Source organism: Lonchura striata, chromosome 2 (assembly GCF_046129695.1).
Source record: "Lonchura striata isolate bLonStr1 chromosome 2, bLonStr1.mat, whole genome shotgun sequence".
Lineage (NCBI taxonomy): Eukaryota > Metazoa > Chordata > Aves > Passeriformes > Estrildidae > Lonchura > Lonchura striata.
The window spans coordinates 62,015,353-62,035,097 of NC_134604.1; the positions used below are offsets into that span (position 1 = coordinate 62,015,353).

The 19,745-nt window shown below is 39.1% G+C and overlaps 2 protein-coding genes across 2 annotated transcripts in view; one reads left to right on the plus strand and one right to left on the minus strand.

Moving 5' to 3' along the window:
• The window catches only part of RB1 (RB transcriptional corepressor 1), a 71,709-nt gene that overhangs the window by 31,266 nt on the left and 20,698 nt on the right, over window positions 1-19,745 (plus strand). The gene's annotated exons all lie outside the window — the stretch shown is intronic.
• On the minus strand, window positions 10,056-12,973 carry LPAR6 (lysophosphatidic acid receptor 6). Its single transcript, XM_021528431.3, is given in 3 exon segments — window positions 10,056-11,475; window positions 11,478-12,602; window positions 12,715-12,973. Coding segments are annotated over 2 exon segments (939 nt in total). The 5' UTR covers window positions 12,358-12,602; window positions 12,715-12,973; the 3' UTR covers window positions 10,056-11,416.

Here is a 19,745-nt window from a genome sequence, read left to right on the forward strand (position 1 = left end):
GCTTGTTACCTCCCAGCCTGGTAGTTCATGCTCATCCTTTTCCATAATTCTATCAATTTGACCTCCCTTGTGGTCATCCAAAAAAGTAATTGTTTTGAATATCTCATAAGAAGGTTGCGTGAACAAATTTCAGAACATCTGAATTTCCCCTGCAGAAAGCCTTGTCAAGTGCCATGTCACATCTTTGAATATTGTTGCTGTTTGCTGCAGTTTCTTAGGAATAAACAAGGAAGAACAGATTTTCAGGCAAGCAAATCAAACACAAAGTCTCTGTTTTCAATCTATTTTGAATGAAATACCTGTGGGGTGTTTTTGGTTTTGCCATTCAAGGAATTAGATGCCTGTGGAGTATATTTGTTGTATCTGAAAAGCAATTAAGCTGTATTGCCCTGCCTCTCAGCTTCCATTCTGCTCACATGCTCTGAATGGGAAGTACAAGCAAGGTACTGTGTTTTTCATGCTGCTGCTTAGAGAATGTTTTCATTGCAAATGCCCTTTCACATGTACAGTGTTGGGTAGTGAAAGGGTCTTGTTCTTCTGCACTGGAGCTGCAGGCCAACCTCAGCCTTGTCTGAAGGTGAAGCAAGTTAGAGCCAGAAGCACTCCACACTTTCCTGCTTAGCCCTACAGACCATAGTGTTCTGTTAGCTTGTTAGCTCATCCATGTGAGCACTAGGAGTATTCCAAGTGGTATTTCTCTTAGGACTGGAGTTTGACAAGGTTATGTGGTAGCCCTTACTCTTAAAAGGGATGAGGGTCAGCTGCATCACCACCTGCAACCCTCCAACAGCTCAGAACAGAATGTGAGGGTTCACTGTGGCAGGCTAAAGGGAATTTGATTTCCAGCCTGCTTTGGTCTGGTAACTTCAGGTGTGGTATTCATGTTTGTTTTTGTGTGAATAAGACATGTGAAACCAAAGCAGTGCATCTCACTGCAGCTTTTGATGCTGTAGCCTTCTTTGGTTGTACTGCTTTATAATATGTGCTGTCCAGTTAGTGTTTTAGTTTTTATAAAGAGGGAGGAACACCATTATTGATATGTGTTGTAATTTGGAGTTGTAGTATGTTTTGGAGTTTTAATGCAAGAAAAACATGGCTTCATGAAGTTACTTCTCAATGGTTAAAATATGAGAAGTAGGCAAGTGTGCTTTGCTTTGCTTATAACATCTTTAATGTAGCATTGGCTAAACTGTGCTCCATAATGTTTCTCCTTTTTTAGTTTCTTCTTTTCTGTGGTTTCTATTGTCAATTCAACATTTGCAGTGAAATCTACAGTATTGTTTTATCACGCAGCATTGATAAATATAACTCGATGTTTGCAATAAGTATTTGTCAACTAACTATGTAGTCAGTGTTATTACTTAAATACCTCATCCCACACCAAAGACTTCTGTTGGTTTTAAATTATGCAGCTCACTGCAGCAGAGTGCCTTCGTGCTCAAAACCATGTATTCCCAAAGAATATATTATTGCATTAATATAACAAACTCACTGAGCTGGAATAACAGGAGACCTACTTTGATCATTCATTAAGGAAAAAAAAATTAAATAATACGTTTAAGATTTGCATAAAAAGCGTTAGGCAAATCCAGGTCAAGGTAAAGCTGTGAGCAGTTACAGGTCAGCAAGTGCTCCCTAGTACTTTGGAATAGTGCAGGCTTAGCTATGCAACCTCCTGGTCCTTGATTGTACAAGGACACAGTTACCATGGACTTCACTGTTCTTAAGGGCTTAGTGCCTTTTTCCTTAGATGTACAATTTCAAATTAGGTTTCTGTGCTCCTTGTAAGGAGGAATTGAGCATCTAGAAAGGTGAGTTAATATATTTTCTTGTTTGTTGAATCATTCTCACTAGGGATTTCTGTTAGGTGTGTCTGAAGTCCTACAGCTTCTCTGAAGGTAGGTGTCTACATGCAGTTGAAAATCCTCTTTGGTTTTGACATATTGAGTGATTCTTTTAAATCAGGAAGTAGGAATGGTCACACTTAACATTTGATACATTAGCTTACTGGATAAGTGGTTTACTCTTTTGTTAAAAGTATGAATCTAAAATCTTTTTGATAGGCAACCAAGTAAGGCCAGGTGGCAAGGGCTGGGTATTTGGGGCTGAGTCTGTACTACTGCCCTCAAAGGGACAATAGTTTGGGCTTAAGTATTGCCCTGCAGTCATCAGGAGTGTTTCCTTGGTAACATGTTCCCATGCCTGTTCTGGCATTGTCAGCTCTCCTTTGGAAAATGCCTAGGCAAGATTTGGGGCATGATGCAGCTCAGGGACTATTTTCAGCTGCTGGTATGGATTAGCAGTGGAGAATGTGTAGTTATGTGGGTGCAAGCTGTGCTTTGCCACTTGCCTATGGGGCCTCAGGACAGGCTGTGGCTCGTTGTGTTGCCACCCCCAGATGCAGTCGCGGGTTCAACCACGAGTGACTCCAGTGCTGGCAAATGAGTCACGCGTTCCTGGGCTGTCTTCCCTCTGGGCTGTGGGACTCGTGCCCGTTTCTGCACAGCAGCTGCCTTCTCTTTGGAAAGCTAGTCTATGTCAGGCATATTCCTTCCATGCCTGCTAAATTTTGCCTTTCCTCAGATACAGGAATACTGAATTTGTCAATGGGGGACAGCCTTAGGCACAAAAAAAAGCACTGAGTATGTCCAGAAGGACAACATCTGCAAGCATGCTCACTGGCAATGCAATCTACCAAGGGTGCTTCACCGATGTAAAGGCAGGCACCTCAGGAATTGCAGGCATCAGATTGCTCATGCAGACATCACTCATGTCTTGTGAGCTTCTGGATTTTAGGCACCTAGTATCTTGTCTCAACTTGGAAGTTGCAATGAACTGTAATATGGAATTTTCTAGGGTTTTTCTTGCAGGGGACAAAACACGCTCACCATGTGTCACCAAAGGATGGCTTGTCATGTGCTCACCATGCTCCTTTTGACAAAGTTACATTAGGAGTATGCAGCTTTAACCTTCAGAAAGGAACTGAGAACATATTTGAGGTTTTCTGTCTGTACATACTAAATATATTTCTGCTTGCATCATGAGTGTGTTCCAGCAGCATGTGGGATGAGAGAGGTCACGACCACCACTGCTTGTTGGCATGATAGTGCTAAAGGCTCATACTGATTTCTGCTGCATGTGCTCAAAATTCTTTTAAGGTTGTGACATTTCAGTTGTCACAACTGTGGCTGGAAAACCATCAACCAATTTTGCCTTTATCATACAGGGCACATTTTTAGAAGTCTGTAAGATGATTGCTTTTTGGGTATTTATATTTGGGTATACCACATAGTGTAATAAAAATATGTGAATATATTTATGGTTATATGCTTTTATATTTTGTCTGTGTATATACACACACTCTTTAATAAATGCTTGCCTTTCTAGTACTCCTGAAGAGTTTCCTTTAATGTAAACTATGCTGTGCTTTTTGAGGGTTGAAACTTTTATCTGTCTTAACAGCTGAAGGCAAATTGAAAAACCAGGAAGAATAGCGAATTATAGTCTTCAGTGTCTCTCCCATCACTTTGAAAATCTTCCCTGCCACTCCTGTTTATTGTGAGGATGACTCAAGCTGTTATTTATGCTTGGGTGTTACCATTTGAACAAGTCCTCCAGGCTACTAGAAGAGAAGCCAGAACATTTAAAGCTGAGGTCCTGTGTTTCCTGCTTTTGTCTGTGTTGACAGTGTGTTCACTTCGTGGTAGGCACTCACAAAGTGCATAAAGCACTCACTAGGACTGGAGGATTTTGGTTATGTTAGCAGTGTTAACAGGTTTATCTGTTGTAGGTATACCAAGTCAGCCCAGCCCTTAAGATGTTCTTGCTTCAAGTACAAACATGACCAAAGGGATTACCTAAGACATGGGAACTATGCAGAGTTTTCATTCTGTGACATCTAGATGCCATTCTTGATTAAGAATGTTAAGTTTTTATCATCTACTGCTTTAAGATACAGTTTCTCTAATTAAGAGAATATGAATCCTACTTCCATACCTTAGATATTTAGGTTTCCTCTGCACTTGAGACTGATCTGTACTTCCAGGAGGCAGTTCATTCTATTTATTTTAAACAGGTATTTTACAATGGGATTATTAATTTTCCACTGTCATCTCTCTCAACGACAAACCTAAACTACATTTATAGTTTTGTCTGTTAAGGTTAGTAGAAGCAAATCATATGCTTAATTCTACTTTCCTTAACTGTTTCCCCCTTCCTTAAAGCATGAAAGGGAAATTAGCAAGAGGTGGTTGTGTAAGCATGCCTAGGTTTGCTTTAGGTGGCTGCTTGTGCTGTACGTTGCCTTTAGTTGCTGTTGTGTTTTCACGTGGAGGTCACGTACCCAGGCTGTGTCAGGATAGCTCTGATTATAGATTTACAGCTGGGACTTACAGGCTGTGCTTAGTGGAGCTACCAGCTCTCTTGGTGCCCCATAAAGATATCTTGTCTGTACACCAGTACTAAGTACAGATTTAATCACAGAAATAAGTCTGCATTAACATGGTAGACTTTTCTTTAGTCTGTTTTTCTTTTAAGGTTGGGTGTTTATAAGTAACAATGAATAGTGAAATAGTTTTCTATAAATCCTTGATTTCAAGTTGTTGGGGTTTTAAAAAATTACTTTAATACTGTTCAATGTTTTGGTGGTCATATTTCAGCTATAGGAATTTGATTTTAGGCCTATATTTCTAGGTAGTTTGAACTTCAGCTTTTCTTCCTGCAACACTATTATATCTGCATTGTAAATATGTTGTAGGAATGTTTAAAGGTCCATGAGGGAAAAATGCATTAGAATTCAGTGAGGTATCTCGGCAGTTCTTCAGTTTTGTAAAATCTTGCTGAAATGTGGCAAATTTGATGTAACTGTCTCCTTAAATATAAATAAAGCTTAGGTTGAGTTCTGTGACTTGTATCCCTGTTGCTCCTTCCTTGGATGGCACTATGCTCTCCAGCTTTGTAGTTTTAGGAATCTCTGTAATGAAACCGGTCGAATTAATAAAACAAAGTTTTCTTTTGGTTTTGGGGCTTTTGCTGTTGTTGTTGATTGGTTGGTTTTGTTTTTGTTTTGGTCTGGCTTATTTTATCTGAGCCAAAGTCCTGAATAGTTGTGATAACCTTTTATTACTCTTTCTTTCCTTACTGCTGTGTCATTTGACTCACTCTTGCTAACTTTTCTGTGGAAGGAAAAATTAATTTATGTTAAGAAGCAAAGTGGGTGCCAAACAAACATCCTAATGTGGAGGTTTGGGGTTTTTTTTCCCAGCTGTGTGCTCAGTTTTCAAGCTCTTAAGGTGATATAGTATTGTATCAAACTGTCAAATTAGATATTATTGGAAGATATTTTTGTTTCTTTTCTTGCTGCACTTTAAGTTATTGTATGCATAAAAGCGTGGGGTTTGAGTTGCCTTTTTGTAGGCCAAGTAAGTGTTTTTGTGCCTGCTTTTATACTGTATAAATATCTAGTATGTCAATTACGTGTTTGTATCACTATCTTACAGTAACTTTCCAGTAATAAAAAACCCTGTTGGGGGATGTGGATGCCCCTGTTCACAGGTGTTGAGCAGGCATAGTGTTCAGCACCCTCCAGAAAGGTAATTGGGTTTGCCTGTCAGAATGGGGTAGGTGCAGGCTGGTAAGTGCCTGTGGTACAGCTGAGTGTGGAGCCTCTGCAGCTGCATCCTTGGTGTTCTGCTGAGCCCCTGAGCAGAGGCTGGAGGCTCACCCAGGTAGGCTCTGCCTGGTCTGAATTTGGCTCAGGTATGTCCCTGGACTGCCAGCACCCTGTGCTTTCCCTTTGGCACGCTCTCTGCATGCCTGTTGCACCTTCCAGCAGCTGGGAAGAGCTCACAGATCTTATCTGGACAGCAGTACTGATATTTCCACCACCACCCCCCTCCCCCCCTGCATTTGCTACCCAGGGAAGCGTGTGAAGTACAATAACATACAGTATATGTGGTAAACTTTCTTTCACGTGTAAGAAGTGTGAAATAGCTTAAGTAGACCAGCAGTTTTCAGATTTGATTTCATTAGTGCAACATATTTTTTGTTAGGCTGAAAAGGTAGATATTTTGGTACTTGCTTCACCGTCGGTATTCTCGTTTTTGTCCATGTTTTATTATATACTTAATAAACTTTTCCAATCTACTTACTTTTGTAAAGCAGCAGGATTTGCAGAATTCTTCTGAAAAGCAGAGTTAACCTAGCCACAGTTGTTTTCATGTGAGGTAAAGTTAGTATTATTCCCAAGGTGGTTGCATTAATTTTGGGTGTCTCCTGTTGCTAGCATTGTTATTTAAGAATTTTGTCCTTTAAGGCAGGAACTCACTGTTTAAAAAAGATAGAGTTAGGGGAAATCTTAAAACTATGTGTGTGCAAAAATGTTCTTTTATCTCATCATAAAAGAACTTTTCTAATGGCCTTCCTTTGTCATTGCTTGTGGCTTGATCCTCAGGTTTAAACGGCAAAAAAATTATCCTTTCCTGTTGCTGGACAGCTTTTAGTTCTAATAGAACTAGAGTGGGCAGACTGCTTCTTAAGTAGAAAAAAAGCATTACTTAAAATCTAAATTCTCAGCTCTGGAATTTTTAGTTTTCCAGCAATGTGGTAGGTTATATAAAAGACCAGAAAGTGTGTGAAGGGTTCTTTTTGTTTATTTTAATTTTGTGGTAAGTTCAGTTTTCTTACAGGAAGAACTGGGCTTGCTTTTAGAAGCAGCTGTATGACAGGAACTGGATGGGGATGAGGTGATAAATATGAAAGGCTTCAGTATCAAACCAGAATTGTGAAAACAAAACTTCTCCATGCATCATCTTGCAGAAGTGTTAGACTGTGCAAGCTTGGCTTTCTGAATTTGGCTCATCTTAAATGAGCCCTATTGAGTATGTTCTGTAAGAGTGTTAATGTAGTGATAGTTGGGTTTATATAGTGTTTTCAATATTCTGGTAATTGGATGACAAATGCAGACCAGGCATTTCTGTCTTCTAGATTTAGAATCATTCTGATCTACATTTTGCCTTAGCTTTTGAAATGAATCATCTTGCATTTTGTCAGTGATGCTCAAATGCCAGAAATCCTGAGGTCTAAATGATGATAGTCTAGCAAAACAGGCAACTTGTCCCTATTCCCTAGGGAGTCCAAAATAGGATTCACAGGCCTGCCTAGATGCAAGAACCTTGTAATATTACATTTACTTCTGGAAAAGTATGAAAAAATTCATTTTCATTTATAAAAGTCTTAGAAAATTACTTGAATGAATAAGGCTAGAGGATACTGTGCTCAGGTGGGATTTTCAAAATTACCAGTCTCAAATTTTAGGGTTCTCTAATTTTAGCTGAATTTTTTGTGTAATTCTAGAAATCTCACCTTTGGATATGATGGTGCTTGAAATTGCAAGTGAAAATGTCTTTCTCATTTGCAAGAGATGATGCAAGACTGTCAGATCAGGAGTGATATGGAAAGATTGAATGACAATCTAGTGCTCCCTGCTTCTTTCCAAAGAAATGTGAGGGGCACTAGTGAAACTAGTAGATTTGAAACAAAAGGATGTTTGGGTTTCTTAGTTTTGTTCCCCCTATGCACACACACAATGTGAACTTTTTACTGCTGTGAACATTAAAAACTTTACACATGTTTACAAGAAGAGAGAACAAGCTCACAGAAGAAAAATTTTTGCTGAACACACAAATATATCTGACCCAGTAGGTGCCGAGATATGACTGATGAAGTGGAACAGCACTGGAGAACGCCTTGTGTGCTTCTCCTACTGTTATCTTGTTCCCCAGGCATCCAGCCTTGTCTGCCATTGGAGACAGGATTGTAGATTAGCTGCATGTTTGGGGTCTGATCAGCTGTTCTTATATTTTACCTGGTCTCAAGAGCTTTTTTTCAATTTTTGCATTTCTGTGGCTGAGGTTACTTCCTTAAGAAACAAAAATTTGGAGGTTGATTTCATTTACAGATTCCTGACCTGCCTGAAGCATTTTCTTAGGGTTCTTTTTACACACTTTTAGATGAAAAATATAAATACATATATAAACTTGGTATTGGTTTTTCATCAAATGTGAAATACTTGTATACTGAGGTAAAAAATATTGCCTGGCATTCTGTTCCTATGAAAGCCAGAATTAAAACTTCAAGCTGAATACATAAAGTATAAAATTGGATATCTTTTGATTTTGAAGTACCATTTGTTGAGGTAAGTCTAAGGTGTTTATAGCAATTTTTTTTTTCCCTTGTCTTTTAAAACTGCTGGTTAATTAACTAGTTATCAGTATCTAGCTGCCTTTAGATCAAAAACATGCTCAGAATCACTTAAATTTGCCCTGCTTTTATTTTTATAGGAAGTGTGCATTTTCTGCACTCTGTAGACAAAGCAATTACACTACAAAGAACAATTTTTAAAGTTTTGACTCAAAAACTGATTTGCTAGCTCTTCCTGGGTAGGCATACAAGTAAAAATAATGCACTTTTAGGAAGTACTGGTTGCAACACATTCAGATCCTCAGGAGCTCTGACAATGTAAGCCTTTTTTTATTTGAAATGTCTTGGCATGACTTAGGAATGTAACTTCTTATCTAGATTTTACATTTAAATTTTGTCATAAGATCTTACCAGAGAGACAGAAGAGTTGGTGTCAAAGTCAAGAGCGGAGAGAGGGTGTGCATCTCTTGAGGAATATACCAGTGAAGGCATTGCTCCATCCACAGCTCTCTAGGATAATCTTGTTGCAGAACCAGAAAAGGTGGAGAAAGCCTCATCCAGTCCTGAATAGCTGGTACCTTGTCTTTATATTGCTTTGTTGTGGGAGGTACAGTTTTACTTCCCCTCTTCTGAATCAGCCAGATCAGGAATTTTTCAAGTAATGGTCTGATTTTCAGCATTACAGATGATGCTTTTTGACTGTGTTGGATTTTTTGTTAGGATATTTGTTGTGGTTATTTTTTTTTCCTGTGAAAAATTTTAATAATAAAAAATATAAAGTTTCCTCAAATAGCTTCTGGACACTGAGCTATTAATGGATCAGAAAGCTATTGTACTGTGTTGCACTGTGCTCTTTAAAAAGTTGCTGCCCTGAAGAGTGAATGCAAAGCAGAGCTACTGCCTCTGCTTCTGCATATTACTTGAGGTAATATGGTTTAAAGGGGAGTACTCATATATGTGGCTTTGTCTGCTTGTTTTGCTTTTAAGTCAGTGATGGGTTTTTATTTTTCCCCTGCATTTTTTAGTCTCAGAAAGAGTAGGTTCTGTTTATAAGGATGAGGCTCTGGGGTGCTCACTACTGTAAGGCAGAGAGGGTGTTGCTGAACAAGTTGTCACTCTATTGAGTAACAGCTATGACAAGCTCAGGGGAGTAGTACCCTGGAAACATAGCCCAGCAGGGACATTAGGGGCTTTTGTCTCACACTACTTGGAGGCAGTCTAATATAAACACACCCCTTAGAGAGAGAGAAGCATTGGGACTTTAGAGATGCATATCTGGTTTTGGACTTTGGATTTACTGGCATATGGAAAACAGAGAATTTCCACTTATGCCAAGAGCTTTGCACATTTTTTTGAAGTTGGATATGAATCAGAAGAGTTTAGGATTCCCAAGAAAGATAATTGCTTATTTCAGATGTCATGCAGACATTTATATCTATGCTATCTTTGTAGCTTAAGCCCATACTATATGAATTTTCCTATCATAAATTATGTGGATAAAGATTGAAAATGCTGTTAAATTTAAAATTCAATCAACACTAGCTCCTAGCAGTCATTGAGTAACTCGATTTCCCAGTAGTAGGAGGCAATGTATAGTTGATTTATAGCAGTTAAACAGAAGCTTTGCATAAGGAAATAAATTCATTCAGATAACAAGGTATCATATAGTTTGATGGCTCAGTATACATTTTTTCCTACATTGATTCACTCTTCTGTATACAGCCCTGGTGTAAAAATATCTCAGTGCTGTATGTGTGTTGCAGCTCACTGCCTGAAATCTTAAGTGGAAATTTGTTTAGACTCAGTTCTTATTCTTGACTCCATTGTTTTTGGGGAGGAAAAAACAACACTTATTTTACCTTTTAAATTTTATTTTATTATACAGTGATGTTAAATTAATTCTGAGGAAAATGTACACAGTGTTCTAGTAGCTGGGAAATGTATATATAGCAGGATGTTTTAAAGCAGTTTTGTCTATGTATTCCTGTTTGTAACAGTAACATATTTGGATTCCTCCTTTTACATGGTGCTAACTTTTCCAAGTGTCTTGATTAATTTTGCCAGCATGTAGCCCCAAGCACTTTATTTTTATACTTTTTAAAGTTTGAAAGGAAATTTGAAGTTTTAAATGCTCATGTTAAAATGATTTCTAGGATGCAAAAATTAAGATGAAGTTGAACTCCAAAATTACAGCATCTTGAATTTCTTTATGGGACATCAGATAGTCTCCTGGAAGAAATAATCAACTTGATACACATGTTTATTTCTAGTTATAAAAGGTCTTGTTTTACTAAGCAACTGTACTTTGAGATCAAATTAACTTATTCGGAGGATGTTATTTTCCTCAAAAGTCATGCTGAGTTTAAGAACTCCTCACAAAAGAGTTTAGAAAGTGGTACTGTACCTAAAGCATTAACTTCAGTCATCACAAGTTACTTTGTTTTAATCACACAGGCTTCTGAGAGAGAGGTGAGAAGAAGAACCAGTTTGTCTGAGACATTTCCAAATGCTCTAAACTACCAGGAGACATAATTGCTTTATGGGGGCCAGGCTTGTGGAGAGAGCATGTATTTTTATCAGATAAACCTGGGAGAAACAAAGCTATCGTAACCCACTGATTGAAGCCTCCTGTGAGCATAATGGTCCCTAAGAAGGAAGGTGCACAGGGGAAAAAGACAGTAGGGGATGAGCAAGAGAAGCAAGTGGAAACTGGGGAAGACACAGTATAGCTGAAGTGATATGACAATATGGGGCCATTTTCCTGCAGTGTGGAGCAGGTAACTTCACCTCAGTAACTTGGAAGCCGATATCATTATAAAATTGAGCAACTGTTTTAACTTCAGGAAGGAAAACAACCTACTTTTTCATTTGTGTTTGACTTAAGAAACAGTCCTTGGACTTTGGTTAGCCTCTAAACTCAAAAGTTCATTTCTAACATACAATTTGTCACAGACCTTTGACATAGATTTTTAAAATACTTTTTCTGTGTGCTGCTATGCACACTTTTACAGCCTTGTAATAAACTTTTCAGATGTGAAGGAAGCACAGCCTTTGCATATAAGAATATATGTCCACAGCTGAAGAAATGTGCAGGCTTCTAATTCCAGTTTGGTCCCAATAGTCTTTTAATGTAGTTTATATTGTAGAGTCACTGTCAAATATTTTCATTTTTATGGTCTGAAGGCTATGTTGAATGAAACTTTCTGAAGCTGGCCTTTCAGAGAATCTGACATCCTGTGGTCTGGTGGACCGGTTCTTTTTTATGGAATTTTGAATGGTATCTGATGTGAAGTAATAGACAATGGGGTCAAAACAGCAGTTTGAAACAGCGATGCACAGAGTTATGGGGTACATAGTCCTGACTGCAGTCACCACTGAGCAATTGACCCAGGTCTGTGTTCTCATAAGGGAGTAAAGTATTAAGGTAATGTTATAAGGCACAAAGCAGAAGCAGAATATCACCAAATGGACAAAAATCATTTTGAGTACCTTTTTCTTGCTTACTTTATTCCGGCTTAATGTAAGCGGTTTATTCAAGGTCCGTAGGACCATAGTGGAGCAGGTCACGTTCAGGATGAGCGGGATAAAAAACCCAACGGTTTCAATGAAGATAACAATCCGGGATAGGTAGGTTTTCCACGTGTCCTCTGAAAAGTTTTCAAAGCACGTCCTTTGTTCTGTATTGTTCCGGCGGTTTGTGGACTGGAAAAAGCTTGCTGGTGTGCTGCCTGCTAGCACGGTTATCCATACTGCAGCACAGACAATCTTTGCATTCCTTTTGGTCCGGAGAGTCTTGGATCGGAAGGGGTGTACTATAGCTAAAAAGCGATCCACGCTGATGCAAGTCAGAAACAAAATGCTCCCATACATATTTGTGTAAAAGAGAGTGACAGAAATCTTGCAGAGAATGTCTCCAAATGGCCAGTTTCTGGTTACAAAGTAATAAATCCTGAAGGGTAATGTAAACACAAAAAGCAGATCTGATATGGCTAAATTAAGCATGTAAGTTGTAGTCTCATTTCGCACTTTTAAAGTACAAGTGAAAATGTAGATTGCTGCACAGTTTGCTATGAGGCCAAGAACAAACACCATGCTAAAGATACACCCATACAAAGTATATTTAAAGGAGTCCTCAGTGGAACAATTAGAGCTTACCATTATAATGGTATGTTAAAAATTCCTGTGATTTGGTGTCTTCTCTGGTATTTTTATTGCAACTTTTTTAAAATTCCAGAAGAACTTGCTGGTCAGATGTATTTGAACAGTGTGCTTTGGCAAGTTTGTTACGCTGTGAAGCTTCAGGGAAGGAAGGTGAACTCTCTGGCAGGGGAGTACATCTCCAGCAGAAATCACCAGGAAGTCTCTCTTCTCTGCTGAGTGCTATTTGAAATCACATAGCCAGTCTGCAAAAGTCAGAAAACACATCATTTGTGGTAGATGAGGTCACCCCAAAGCTTGCTTAGTTCCATTTCCCGCCTCGATTCAGTGAAGCCATTGTAGGACTTTCTGCCTTACTCTTGGCTGCAGATTGTGACAGCAAAGCCTTGTCCATCCGAATTTACTGGGAGAGTGTGCTTTAGGAAACGATTTCCTGGACGCTGTGAAGTGCCGGCACTTGCATTTCCCCCTCTCCCTTCTTTCTATACAACAAGTTCGTCGGTTCGCTGGCTGGCCCCATGGGGCGGGAAGCAGAAGCAGAAGGGAGCTGCCTGCCAGGGCAGAAACCAAATTCCAGAGCGTGTTTGTTCCTGCAGCCCTCGGCAGCTCTTGCCAGCCCAGCTCCTTCTGGAGAGCAGAGCAGAGCGCCCAGGCAATTTGTAGCATGACATCACAGGAAGAAGAGGCTGGGCGTGGAAGAATGGTTTCAGTTTGGTTTGTTTGCCTTCCCTGTCTCTGCTGTACCTTGCAGATGTAGCTTGTAGAGTGCTGCAGCTGCTTCTTAACTCTTTCCATGCTCCCTGAGAGGTTCTTTGTCAATGTTGCTGGGGTCTGGAAACCTTTCTTTGTAGTTATGACGAGACTTTGCAGTGTCTAAACTCTCATGGCCTTAAGTTTGTGTTTTCCTTTGGCAATAGTAGTAATTGTGGGATTTTTATAGGATTTTACTAACATTGTGCCTTTTGTTAATAGCTTTGCTTGTAATAGAGAACACATTAATCACCAGAAATCAGCTGAGTGGTTCTGTCTAAATTCCCCCAATATACCAGTACAAACCTCAAGAAGGACAAAGTAATACTGATAGGTAATTAAATAATTGCACCAAATAATTCCTGAAAGAGAGAGTTGATCTTGGATAGTCACAGGACTGAGATGTGTTGCAGTGGGAAGAGAGATATTTTTAACTTGTTCCATACTAGAAGGCACACCCCAAGCTTTATTTCTAATCAGAAAGGTGGTTCTTTTAAAAAAAAAAAATTACTCCAGTGGTTTTTTTAAATGTAGTGATACAGAAAGCATTTTCTTGACTATATAATCACAGAATTAATACAACAAAATGCATATAGTTGTACTGTGCACATATAGTTGTACTGTGCAACTGGTTCTGGTAATTTCAAAGGGGACAGTTACCACATATGCACAAAATACTCCCATTAGTCACTAATAATTGAAACAAAAACATGTTGTAACTAATTACATTGTTAAGTAAATATTAAAAAAAAGCAACTCTTATTGCCTTTAGGGCCAGATATGAGATAAATCTCAGTTTAGACAGACTCATTTATTAAACAACTTGGACAGACTCACTTCTGGCATCAAATCCAGTCTATTTCTAAGTCTTAGAATAACAACTCTCTTCATATCTGGCTGGGTGGCATGGTTCTTTTGAACTGTATTTTAATCAGTTGCACCTAAGCAAGGCTCTGGGCAAAACCTTTCTAGTTTGCTGTGAAGGAGAGCAAATAATAGCGCTTCACAGGATTTTGGCACAGTTTCTTAGCGTAAGGTATGTCAGATGAAATTCAGAAACATGCAAAAGTAGGTCTTGCTTATTTTATTTCAAGTTTTCTTTATAGTTTTCTGTGAAACACTTTCACCTTGATTTTGAGGTGAAATCAAGCAGTTTAACTTCAATAGGCTATAGCCACAAGAAACCTTTTTGACTATTGAAATCCATGCTTAAATGTAAAGCATAGTGCATCTTGGACTTCTAAGTTAGTCGGAATGAAAATGTGAGCTTGACAGATTCTCTCATGTCCAACTTAACATGTACCTTAGCATACAGGTTTTCCTGGCTTTTCTCACAAAAGCAGTCATCCCACACTAAATTTTGTTTCTGTTCCTGGCAACCTTGCATGGTAAAAGAAGGGTTTTCCTGCACATGTTCTGCATCAGTTTGCAGGAGCTCTGATCTCAGTTTTACTAGTCCAACTTTGTTTGCACATGAAGACTCTGTGGGGCAGGCTCAGTTACTGGAATGAAAATCCCTGCAGTACAGAAATTTGGTGTCACAGGTCAAAGCCTCAAGCAATAATTCATGTTTAGGGAGAGAAACTAATGGCAATGAGTGTGTATCTCACTGATTAGAACTTGATTTGGTGTTTTGACAAAAGTGTGGGTGCACAGAGGCAGGGTGGGATGTCCATTTTACCACTGTAAAAGTGCTTTAAAGCAGTGGTGAAGGTGCATCCTCAGCCTTTGCTCTATCTGTCAGAGCTCCTGCCTTGCTGCAGTTCCTTGTTGTTGCTTCTATTACAAGCATGGTTACTATTCAGAGCCTATTTTAGAGCTTTATGTGTATGATTTTGTTGTCATTAGGGCTGTGTTGCCCCTGGACCCTTCTGGTGCAGTGCAGTACATGCACTTTGCACTAATTGACGACTGAAGTGATATTTGTGTATGTCCAGAAACAGCATTCAGCTGCAGGGTTTTACCACCTGCAGATGAAAATGTGAAACCCCTTAATTGACAGGTTTTTCCTTCCCTTCTTGTTTCAGCAAGGAGAGTTATGACTGAGCAGGCAGTCTGAGTTGTTTTAGTGTAAAAGTGTAAATGGCAAAAATGAATTGTATATCCACTTTCTTAATTTTGATGTAGCTGATTGTTACCAAGAAGTGTTTTAATTTCTGTGAGCTTGTCCAAGCTGAAGAACCTGTGTTAGTGCACTGGGAGCAGCTGGGAGTCAGGAGTGGCTTCCCTTCTGGCCAGGCTCCAGCATGAGCTGGGGGGAAGCCTCATTTTGCTCTCTCCTTGTATTGGCTCATGTTTTAAGATGTTGGGCTTTGTGCCAACAGGTCCAGAAAAGACTTTAGTAGCCCCCGACACCTTAATTTTTAAGAAGTTTAACAGTTATGGAAGAAGAATTGAAAGGGTAATGGCCCTGCTTATACTCCCTCACCACAGGCCATTTTCCTTTAGGATGGGAAGGAGGGGGTAGGCAGGAGGAAGCAGCTGCAGGGCAGGCCTTGTACACTGAGGGGGTTTTTGTCTCCAAAGGAAACAATGCTATTGCTGCAGGGAAATGCATATGTGAGTCTGTCTGCCTTTCTGCATCAGAGATGGGAATGAGTTAGGACCTGTCATTTGTTGCTAGTTCTATATGAATAAAGCCTGCATTTCCATCAACAGGCTTCCTGTGGCTCTCGAAAAGGCACCAAAGGCAGAGTAAGAATGGGCTCCTTAAAGCCAGGAGCTGATGAGATGTTTTAAATCATTTCTCACTTCAGCAACAAGCAAGTTTTTTGCATGGCTTCAGGCAGTTACCACACAACTTTGCTTCTCTGAGTTTAGATACCTGTTTAGACAATTTTGGATTTGTGTGACAAACCTGTTCCACCACAGGGGTTCAGAAGGAAAAGTGCTTATAACCTTAGCAGTGTTCTAGAGTGGCTGTAGAACACTGTTCTTTGTTCCCCAAGATGCCACAGATTTGATTACTTGCTGTCATTTAGGATGCAGGCAGCAGGATCCCTTAAATTCAGAAGTCCAGGTTGAGTGGCAAAAAAACACTTCACTGAAATAAAACAAATACTTGAAGGCTTTCCAAGCTTTTGGAATTGTGCTGACCAGTGTTGTATGTTCCTTTGGTGGTACCCTCACCTTCAGAGCTAGAATTAAACCAAAGTTGTTGTCCAAGGTGAAATTCATTTGAACTTGTCTAATGTACTGCATTCAGTCTGTGCTGATGCTAATACTGAAAGTTCTTTAGAGGGAAGAAAAGCAACTTCAACATTAATAGCATTGTAATCAATTCTTACAGTGTTTCCAAGGCCAGAAGAGGCACTGTTAAATGAGGGTTGTCAGGTGCACAAAATGGTATGTGTAAGACCATGGTACACTAACTACTGTTACTGCTTTTAGAGGCACACCTGTGTCATGGTACAGGCATTTGTTCTCACTTGGGTTAAGCAGTCATATGCAGAAGAACTTGTGGTGTTTGGTGCAGGGAAGACAAGCCTTGGCAGGATGATATTTTCTTTGACCTATGTATTGTTATTTATCTAGTTATTTCAATGGATTTTAGCTTTTTTTTTGTTTTTTTGTCTATTTACTGGAGCTTCTCTTTGAACATGTGTATGTACTGGAAGGAATTTGTTATGGTTGAGAAGTAGGGCTGAGAGCCAAGAAATCTTTTTGGCTGTGCCAGAGATTTTCTGTTCCAATCCTGGCAAAGTTTTCTATGACTTGGTCCTCAAGCTTCCCTCAACATAAGAGCTCATTCACTTCCACACTGTGATGTGAGGCTGTCTTGATTGCTGAATATAGCTGGAGCCCTTGGATAGAGAACCCTCTATTAAATATCATCTTGAGATGATTACAGTGGCTACTGAATGTGACAAAAATATAGACAGATTAAAATTCTGTGTTTTTAGATTAGATTCCAGCCAAGCAAAAGGATCCATTAAGAGACTTCATTTGTTTCACCTCCATAAGTCTCTGGAAAAAATAGGTATTGAGGAAGCAGGGCTGGCTATTTTGGTCTTCTCAGCTGTTTTTTGGGGCTGCCTGCTCAGGCTGAAGTCACTCTAAGACTGCTTCTGAGAACTGGCTCACTGCTGTCTTAAAAGGCAGTGGTGGTCTCCACCTATGCAGATAGAGTGAAGCTGTTATAATGTCGCTGTCGAGGCAGGATGGGATGAGAAGACTCTGACTCATTATCATCATTTCCCTTTTTTGTGTTGGTGTGGCAGGCAAGTCTTCAAATGAGCATTATAAAACTTAAGATGAACAGAGTATTTTTAGCTAGCCAGCCTAATCCCTTGCAACTGTTGCAGAGGCAGTTAAAGGCTCCTCCATGTCAGGAAACTTGCTAGCTTAATGCATATGAAATCACACATACAAATTACAAGTAAAAATCGGTTGTGTAATTGCTTAAAAAGGGAAAAGGAAGCTCAGAATAAAATTATTCCAGACTTCTTCCTTCTTGTGCATTTGAAATGCTTCTCTTTCCTCTTTGAAATTGTTTCAGTTTCCTTTACAAGAGACACAGCTGCTCCTCACTTGCTTGTGGATAGAGGAAACAATTTCTCTCCCTTGGTATGACTTTTTAGGCTAGAGTACTTTTTTCCCCCTATGCTCTTGGGTTGATGTTGTAAGTCTAGTTGATCTCATGGTAGACTAGTAGAGGTTAGATAACCTAATGAAATATTTTTGAGCTTTAATCTGTGGATTGGTTGGTTTAAAAGAGATGGACTAAACAGCAAAGGAAAGGATCATAGAGATTAAAAGTGGATGATGAAAAGTGGATGTTTATGTTCTTCAGAAGGAAGGAAAATGGAAAAAATACTATAAACAATCTTAACAGCATGTTTTTCAGTGGATAGGAATAGAATGAAAGGGATCTCTAAAATGTCAGGTAGGAAGAGAAATGCCTGAACTAGAACAAAATACCTGAGTTTCTAAACTCTTTTGCATTTTTTTTTTGTAACTTAAAAAAAGTGTTTATTCAGTTACTCTGCAAATGTGATTGAGAGAACATCAATACTTGAATTTTCTGTCTGCTGTAGATGCAGGAAATAAGTTAAATGCCTTTCCCAAACACTGTGGCAAGTTCTGGTTCTACTCAGTCTTATACTTTATAAGTCTCAGGATTAAAAATTCAAAGTTTGAGTTGGCAGAAATTTGCCAGATGTTCCATGGCTAAATTTTTTTACTCAAAATACTTTTCAAATGCAGAACATTACTGTTTTAAGAAAACCTAAAATAAATTTAAAAATCAATTGCTATAGTAAACAAATATTAGAAATTATAGGAAAGAAGAAGCTCATTAATTATTTTGGAAACACTTCCAAGCTTAGGGGGTGAAATGGTTGGGGTAACAGAACTTTAAGAAGAACCTCTGTATTTTGTGCAGTTCTAAAGCAATTGCTTACTATTTTTTGTATTTTTAGTGTAAGGTTTTGCCCAGCATGTGTGCTCTGGGCAGGATTAAGGTAGTCTGGTTCTGTGTCAGGATTACTGGTGGTACTGCACTGGTTCTTGAGGTTATGTTTTATTTTCATGCCAAATTACTTGCAAATATTGCATCCAGGGTTTACAGCCTCTTTCAGTTTTGGTCAAATGGAAGCTTCTGACTTCATATGCAGAGGATTTTAACTTCTATTTGTCAGAGGCAGCCAGAAGCTCACAGGCACATTTCTATACTGCTCTTTTTAAAGTACAACATTATGAAGTTATTTGAAAGAGTTTGCCATAGTGTTCAGTGAGATCTATGCGAGTTCATATTGTTTAAAAAACCCAAAACCCCATGATATCAATTTGGTTTCCTTCACAAAACTGGAATGTAAGAAGTTAAGGGGGGAAGAAAAGTTTTGCAAGAATTATTCAAGCTGGTAAGCTAATTAGTTTAGATAAATACTGACATGAAAATGCTTGTCAGGGGAGAACTGCTGCCAAAAAGCAGAACTTGTGCTTGATTAATGTGAAGAACTATTACTTTCTAAATGTTTGAGTCAGCAAATAACCTCTTTAAATTCTGCATGATAAGATCACTTAAATGATTATTTAGCATATCATTAGTACTGGTAAACAGCAATTACAAATACTTCAGCTGACTTTCACTTACAACTGCTCTTTCCTTCCAGCCCATATCCCAAAGTTTAATGGAACCAATTTGGTACTTTATGAACCATTTTACTGCACTGTTGACCACATTTAGCAGTTGCTTTTTCAATGTGGCAATCAGCTAATACCTAGAACATAAGAAAGGAAATGTCAAAACTTTGGAGGATGGACAAAGGTCATGCTTCTCATATGATAATGAAAATATTTTCTGCTGCAGTCTTGGAGAAATGGAATGATGCTCTCAAATGCAAAACATAAATGGTCCTTTTTCATCGAATCTCTGTTAATAACCTTCCTGGAAGTGGCACGGTGTTTTTCTGGGAGACATTAGTTTGAGAGGCATTATTTTGACTGTGGCAGAAGAGGGGAGGCTGGAACCCACATCTCATGCCCTGAGCAAATGCTCTTGTTATGAGGCATTCTTGTCCTTTACCATAAGGGAGTGGGTGAAAAAAAGGTGCTCCGTCTGTGGAAGTATTCAAGCCCATGGGGAGATGGGCTTTGAGCCGCCTGTTCTAGGCAAAGCTGTCCCTGCCTCTGGTGAG